Here is an 8197-nt window from a genome sequence, read left to right as displayed (position 1 = left end):
CACTTTCCCATTTTAATTCATATACATGTAGTTAAAAATAAGTCATTGTTTTATTTTTACATGTATTAATAATTTAGCCTTCTTTGACACCTGATTCTCGGCTACGCTTACTTGACGTTCCAACTGACTTACAGAACGGGTCGATGTTGACGTACTCCTTGCCCCTGTTTTTGCGCAGTACAATAACTCGAAAGCAAATCTCTTCTTGATGTACAGCAGGAAGTGTTCAACATTCTTGGTCGCCTCGACCTTGTTCTTGGCTACGAATAGACTTACGGATTTTGCTATATTCCACAAAATTGATGAGGTAACGATTACGACGCCGGTCTTGTGGGGTCATTTGTCCTTTAACGTCACGGTGATTACGCCACTAAGCTTGTTAATTGGTGCACTTGCCTGTATCATTTTGGACTGATTATTCTTTCTAAGCTTGCCCTGCGCACAAGTCGGGCAATTTGGCTTAGCTCGGTTAATTAAACGGATGGAACTCACAGAGTCTGCCATGCGCTCAACAGTATCGTAACCAACATGACCTAGTCTTAGGTGCAACTCAAGAAGTGTTGTCCAATAATAAATTGTTGATCCTATCTTAACCTTGATGTATGACTTGAACTCGCGCGGCTTTCGTTTGCTCGCCCATAACGTCTACTGTTCGGACGTTATTGCGGCGAATCACCTCAACAATATTCATCTTGTACGCTTGACGCACCACAAAGCTTCGATTATCATCTCGCTCGTGGAACGCACCGCGCTCATCAAGAATACCATAGCCGATGATATCATCAGCAAGATGCTTAGCATGATATGCCTCGGCTTGGTCAATGATAACCTCTTTGCCATCAACAACTGTCTTTAGCTCAAATGATCCCATCTTTGTTACTCGTACCATCGTATTTTTGCTGCGCTGCACGATTGATCATAATCGACCACGTTCTTAAGCATTCTTGCATTTTTCACAGAGTTGCACACTTGATCCGCTGTCAAGAATCCACAAGTTAGACTCAGCGTCTGTTCCAGTCCCAACGGCTAACGCGACTCGGTTCGACGTCGCGTTTTCTCCACCTTTTTGCTTAGGCCACTTGGATTTAATGAGACCAGTTTGGCCGCATCCATAACATGTGCAAGACTCAGTCCTTTGACACGTGCGATATATCTGCTCCTGCTCCCCCCTTGATCTCTTCGAGTACCACCAGACTATCGTCTTGCTTGCTCGGTCCTTGTTCGTCCATTTTGCGGTAAAGTACTACCCAAGTTCATTGGTCCTTTCCGTGTACTGCATCGCCAAGGCAATGCGTACACAATAGAATTATCAACGTTGGTCGGCTCCGCCCGTACCATCAGTACGTGGCTTCTTTTGAGGACGGATTTGACACCCTTTTCAAGAATCCCGAAAAGATTCTTGTGATCGCGAACCAGATTCTCATGTTGAACCTGAAGTTTCTCATGCCGGTTCTGAATATACATAAAACTACGATGAGCTGACGACAACTCATCGCGAACAGCATGATATTTCCGTTCGTACTCCAACATGGAGTACGCACTCTTCGAACGGTCTTCCAACCGCTCGATACGGTGAGCCTGCACCGTCTACTCCAACGAGCGACGCTTGCCGCGCTCGTGGTCAAGTTCGTCCTCCAAATCATGGAGGAAGTGATCGATTTTGTCGATCCTCGACATTAGATCCGACATACGGTTCGGATCTAATTTTCCCTCCTCCACCACAACCATTGGTGGATTCCCACGGTGGTTAGCGTATCCTTGTGGAACGTATCCAGGACCACCGTGATGTGAAGAAGCAGCGAAAGAGTTATCTTGTTCGCTGGCGTGGTTATCCACCTTCACATGACAGATGGGAGTCTCGTTCCCAGCTGGTTGCTGACGTTGAGGGCCTCGTCCGTCAGTATGACATGACCCATCCGATGGTTCAGAAGGCCCATCGCAAAACACGCGCCCCTGGCGCTTGTAAATCGATTGCAAAATGACAATCGCGTCACGCATCTCAATAAAGATGCGAGTCCTTTTCCAGGGCGAAGAAAGGGAATAGACATCCCCTTTTACCCTCTTCGAGTTGTCTGCACAACACGGACAGGGATCACCCCACGTGAGGCATGGAAGCCCAGCCTTACGTGACAACCGATGCAATTTATACTTTGCACCGGTTGGAGTTCGTTTCTCAAATTTAACGCGATTCGCGTTAAGTTTTTGAAGCCAGCCTTCGCGTCCAATGTCTTTGACATTGCGAATGAACGCGCTCCAGGCTTGCATAAGCGAGACTTTATCTCGCTTATTATTGCCACCAAACCATCGATGCTTAAGAAAAACATCGAGATAAAAATCTTACTCAGCGCGCAAGTTCTTAGCGCTGGGTTCAAGGCCATGTAGCTTTGTCGCAATAAACAAAGGATATTCATTGTGAGGAGTAGTTTCTCCAGACAAGCTATTGATGAGCCTTTCTGGCAAAAGCCACGGCTTCTTTTCAGGGGCGAGATGAGACATTTTACTGTCTTCACTCCCCTGAGTGGTACCCACTGAAGCAGGGGTACCACAAGGACTTTTCTTACGATGGCTTACGCCACCGTCGTCACCTTGCACAGAGACACGTGCAGGTGACCGTATGGGAGACCGTACGAGAGATCGTACGGGCGATGAGGGATCATCCTTATCGTCGGATCCAAATAGACTATTTACACGTCTATCAGAAGGAGCCCTCTCATTCGAAGGCTCATAGTCAGCCGCCTGACGGGTATCAGGCGACTGTTCCATTCTCCCCGAGTCGGCCACTTCATCCGACTCGCACTCGTAGTCGACCTCCAAAGAGGGGTCGTATTCACGTGGTGAATCACCACGTGCACTCGCAACATCTAGTGTTGTGCGAGTGGAAGACACTACGGTAGACGGAACGTCTACCGCAAGAGATAGCAGTGCGTCACCCGCGGCTGCACGAACCGCAGCCGAAGGCTCAGCAGTATCATCACCCCGCATGAATTTTTTCTTCATGCGATGGAATTTAAAATGAAGGATCTGATCAATCAAAATCATTTAAAAAAAAATTAAGTGGTTCACATTGCGACCACTCCATCTAATGACATTCAGAGTGATTGTCGTTCAAGGGAGGGGTGATGTAACGAGGTGTATCGTTACATGAAATTAACACTTAAAAGTTGTTAATTAATATATTATCTTAAAGGTAGATAATATTTGGAGTATATTACTTTATATAGTAATATCCTGAATTCTTATTTTTAAATAGGTATAGGCCATTATGTCAATTTATTCCGCAGACTAATCAGCTGTAGAAGTAATCAAAGAGAGTTACAAGATAAGATAGATAAGAATTCATTTACGTGTTTAGTATTAGTTTAAAGTTAAGTCAGCATTTACAAAGATGGATTAAAAGACACTTAACTATATTAATGCAGTTTTCATTTTACCCTCTTAAGTTAACTTGTCTTAAGAGAAGTCCTCCTCTATACATGCGACTGTTCCATTCTCCCCGAGTCGGCCATTTCGTCCGACTCGCATTCGTAGTCGACCTCCAAAGAGGGGTCGTATTCACGTGGTGAATCACCACGTGCACTCACAACATCTAGAGCGTTGTGCGAGTGGAAGATACTACGGCAGACGTTTCGTCTGACGCAAAAGATAAAAGTGCGTCACCCGCGGCTGCACGAACCGCAGCCGAAGGCGCAGCACTATCGACACCCCGCATGAGTTGATTTTTCATGCGATGGAATTTAAAATGATGGTTCTGACCAATCAACATCGTTTTAAAATTAAGTGGTCACATAGTGACCACTCCAATTAATGACAGTCAGAGTGATTGTCGTTTAAGGGAGGGGTGATGTAACGGGGTGTATCGTTACATGAAATTAACAATTAAAAAGTTGTTAATTGATATATTATCTAAAGGTAGATAATTCGAGAATATTATTGCTGGTAGATATAGACCATTATATCTATTTATTCCGCAGACTAATCAGCTGTAGAGGTAATCAAAGAGATTTACAGATAAGAATTTAATTACATGTTTAATATTAGATTATAATTAATTTAGCATTTACAAGATAGAAAGAGAGACACTTAATTACATTAACACATTTTTCATTTTACCCTATTTAAGCTAATTACCTTAAAAGAGAAGTCTTCCTCTGCACGTACTATGTACGTGAAATAACGTAAGGCACCGCTCGCAACTGAAGCAGTACAAGTCGCAGTGACCCGTTGCAACATATGTGTAAATCGCTTCGGGTCTTGTTAGCGAAATGAAAGTTGGTGACTCTGCTTCTCTTCATCAAAGCGGATCAAAGTATTAATTGAATTAATATACCGTGCTCAGATTGATTAAGCTCGTATTAGCGGGCCACTGCTCGAATTGACTTCACTTCGTTATGATCACCATTTGCATCTCAATCATGCACGTATTTTTCAATTGGCATTCCGTGCAATTATGTGGAAGATTTTAGAGCAGATGGTTTAATCTTGCGGTTAGCAACATGTCATGTCTTTCAATAGACGAACAGTGTCATTTTCTACATTCATTGCTGCTTTTGATACTTCTCACGCAAAAAAGCTTAATGAAATTAGGTAGTTCAGCTTACTTTTATGTTAAATAAATTTCCTATCGCCAAAAATGGCTTAATAAAATCTTCCATCATCGGCTGGCTAAAAACACTCGTCAATCCTCTGTTGCAATAGCTACGAAATCGTAATGTCGTTTAGGGGCGGACGCGGAGGCGCTCGAGGAGGTCGTGGTGGACGTGGAATGGGACGAGGTGGTGGTCGTGGTGGAGGGCGTGGTGGATTTCGTGAGGTCGAAGGCCCACCGTCTTTCGTCGTTGGTAAGTGGAAAACAATAGTATTGCCATAACTTTTATTTTATTTATCGTACCTTGCTCATGTACCCACAGAGCTAGGCTCCTACATGCATGCATGCGAAAACGAAATGGTGTATAAAAGCACTAACGACAAAGTGCCGTATTTTAACGCTGGCGCTTTCCTCGAAAACAAGACGCGCATTGGGAAGGTGGACGAAATCCTCGGCTCAATTAACGAGGTCATGTTCACAGTCAAGCCCGACTCTGGTGTGTCCGCCTCGTCCTTTCAGGCTGGGGACAAGGTCTTTATTAGTCCCGACAAACTTCTTCCACTTAGCAGATTTACCGAAAAACCCGGAAAGAAACCGGCAGGTACTGGAGGACGCGGCGGCCATGGCGGGGCTCGTGGTGGGCGCGGTGGTCGAGGCCGTGGAGGCTTTGGAGGTCGTGGAGCTAGTCGTGGTGGCTTTAGCGGACGCGGCGGCGGCCGTGGAGGAGGCTTTAGTGGACGTGGAGGCTTTGGCGGTCGTGGAGGAGGCTTTGGCGGTCGTGGAGGCGGTCGAGGTCGCTATTAAACATTGCTCAATTTATCTCTTCCTTATATCGCAATTATCAGTATGAAATTATTAGTACCTGAAAACTGGTACAGTCAAAACTAGCACAAATCTGTCTTCTAGACAGCTTTAATAGAACTCCAAGGCACTGTCTTTCCATTGCTATTCAAAACTAATGTGATGCAATCTTGTCTGTAGATTACATCTTGTAATGGTGTGAATTGGTTCAAGTATACCAAGAATCTTATCGCACAAAAAGTGGCAAATGAGTCAAGATAGCGCTTTCGTTAAACCATTTAAAGCTTAAATACGCTCGAGGCACTCGAATTGCACGATACTGTTGCCTCGAATTACCTAGCGCATTGAACACACGTATTATTTATAGAGTCAAAACAAGATCGGAAAAACGTTTGCTTAAAATTATATCCTGCATCGTACCACCATGCCAATGCGGTTGGACTCGGTGGTCGAAACCTCCTCAATCGTCTCATCTAGCGTCACGTTCATAAACTGATCGAAACCACGAAGTACACCAGAGACCTTGCGATTTCCATTGAGCTTGAGGCTTAGTCGCTTGTCCATGTACCGCTTGAGGTCGGGGCCTGCTGTCTTTACCATCGTATTCTGTCCAGGGCTTACTGCGGATTTCCTGCAAGCCACACCACGTAAACATTAGATTTGTGTACCAAACTCCATTATGTGCTGGAAAAAAACGTTCTCGAACATCAGAGTGAAGGTCACGCCATCGTAATTTTTGCAGGGTTCCATAATTGAAAAGAGACTATGAGTAAGGCAAGCGGGTACACACAAGGACAGGACTGGGAGGCAGCTGGGTGGGGCAGCCGCGCTCCTCCTCGTGGTGCTGCCAAGCAGGTGGCGCTTAATAGTGCGCGTCGTGCCGGGAACGTCGTGACAGAAGCTAAACGTACGAAGATATTATTATTGTCTCCAAAGTAGCTCGTCGCCGAGCTCACAATATCGCTTAATGTAGACAATGCTGGGACGAATAAGGGCGCACATAGTGCTGCTAATGTGAATATGCGAAAGTTAGAGGAGGATACGGACAACTTTAAGCATGACGCTGTAGACCGAAGCTTGTCTCAGGCGTTGATGAAGGCGCGCATGGAAAAGAAGATGAATCAGAAGCAGCTTGGCACATTGATTAATGAAAAGCCACAGGTCATTGCCGAATATGAGTCTGGCCGCGCTATACCGAATGGTCAGATCATTGCCAAATTAAATCGTGCATTGGGTGTACAGCTTCCTCGCGGCCCAAAGAAGAAAAAAGCTCCAGCTACTTAAGGATTACATTATTAATGCATCATGGTAGGTTCGTGCCATTTTATCGTACTTATAGATTAATCAAAAGCCACTTTGATTCCACGCAATTTTTTACTCGACGATAGCCATTGTTATGAAACACGTGTCGAAATTCGTGCAAAATAAAAATGGGTACATACTTTTAAACAATTGCAAGAATAAATGGGTCCATTCACTTCAACTTCTTCATAACCATCGTGTCGTATGTGATCCCGGAACCGCCAATCGGTTGCTGCCTAAGTCTGTAACCGACGTTTACCGCACAAGCTATGGGATAAAAATAGCTAGCAGCGCAATCCCACGCGTTTAGCAGTTGTGCGCCCAATGGGAATGTGCTGTCAGTGTCGGGCCATCCATCAATTGTCGCAGTCGAGACGAGCCTCTTTCTTGCTGACTCCATTTGATCATTTTGCGCCATCCTTATTTACTATGGCGAGAAACAATCTTATTACGATCAACCAGTCTTTATCACGTCGAAACGTTCTTATCTCCGATCCTGCAAGTAGGAAGGCAGTCTCGGCTTACGATAGCGACAGACTCGAAAGTGACGATCAAACTCATATGGCTTTATCGTTACTCGCAAAGATGGAGCGTAGTTGTCAGAAGGAGCGGGAGTTGTCGCAACAAGAAGAGAATTTTGCTTCCTCCGTTGCAACCGCAGATAGCTCGGCTGTTTTATTTCAGACGGCCGTTGATGCTGTAGAAGCCGCGCTTGTACAATGCGCTACGCATGATCGTCGTGAAGCGCTCACAGCGCTGCTTCTGCGCGCTAAACTTGTACAGGCGCAGAAAGTCCCTGCTAATACGTCGTTTTGTCGCGAACGCGCCTACGTTTTGACAGCGCTACAAGTGCAACTGCAGGAGCTTGGTCGCAATTATTCTAATATGTACGAATGGCAATTAGCTGTTTTTTTAGGAATTTATTTACTAACACAGCATGTTGTGCCGTGCGCAGCTCTCATGTTCATGAGCTCGTGTACCGAGTTTGCCAGTCTGTCTCACGATTTCAGGACGAACCTTTGGAGGACAATAATTCTAGTCATAGCCAAGTGCGGGACACCGAGTACGCCCATCACGATCGGGCTTTTGACCAAAAATATGTCGATGATACAGAAATGTGTGGTAGATTTCGAGAAATTGCTTTACATGTTTATGAAAATGACGCGTGTGTGGGAAGCGATTTGATTGGCTGTAAAACTACGGATGAATTGATGCAGCCATTTTCGAATCAAAGAGAAGATGATAATAGCAATTCCAAGCCTGCTGAAGCAAAGTTAATTGAGGCCGATCACAATTCGAAACAAGGAAGTAAGAGGGCGCTTTCAGTGGTAACGTCAAAATTCTGCGACCTTTTACCCATTGTGACTGGCAATGTTATTATAAAAAGGGTCGAAGTCCCTCAGCTTCCAAGAAGAAGTCATGGATATAGCAGCAGAGAACCTCACAGCGAGTCGTCGACTCGTCTCACTTCATTATTAAAAAATGGCGGACAAACGTCACGTCGTCGTT

General features: G+C 45.1%; 3 protein-coding genes across 3 annotated transcripts; 1 reads left to right on the top strand and 2 right to left on the bottom strand.

The window, feature by feature from the left end:
- Nucleotides 1-4579: 4579 nt before the first annotated feature.
- CCR75_007248 (uncharacterized protein) lies at nt 4580-6136 on the bottom strand (the record flags this gene model as incomplete). Its single annotated transcript, XM_067965310.1, has 4 exons — nt 4580-5382; nt 5448-5722; nt 5807-6017; nt 6093-6136. The coding sequence occupies 3 exons, from the start codon at nt 6134-6136 to the stop codon at nt 5672-5674; spliced, it is 306 nt and encodes a 101-aa protein (XP_067823215.1). The 3' UTR covers nt 4580-5382; nt 5448-5671.
- CCR75_007249 (uncharacterized protein) lies at nt 4709-5389 on the top strand (the record flags this gene model as incomplete). The annotated part of the gene is made up of 2 exons (XM_067965311.1): nt 4709-4838; nt 4908-5389. 2 exons carry the CDS (start codon nt 4709-4711, stop codon nt 5387-5389), a joined length of 612 nt encoding a protein of 203 aa, XP_067823216.1.
- A 724-nt stretch (nt 6137-6860) lies between the features above and the next one.
- Nucleotides 6861-7106, bottom strand: CCR75_007250 (uncharacterized protein; the record flags this gene model as incomplete). Its single annotated transcript, XM_067965312.1, has 1 exon — nt 6861-7106. One exon carries the CDS (start codon nt 7104-7106, stop codon nt 6861-6863), a length of 246 nt encoding a protein of 81 aa, XP_067823505.1.
- Between the last annotated feature and the right edge of the window lie 1091 nt (nt 7107-8197).

This window comes from Bremia lactucae, linkage group LG17 (assembly GCF_004359215.1).
Source record: "Bremia lactucae strain SF5 linkage group LG17, whole genome shotgun sequence".
Taxonomy (NCBI): domain Eukaryota; phylum Oomycota; class Peronosporomycetes; order Peronosporales; family Peronosporaceae; genus Bremia; species Bremia lactucae.
This window is presented reverse-complemented; position numbering and strand designations above follow the sequence as displayed.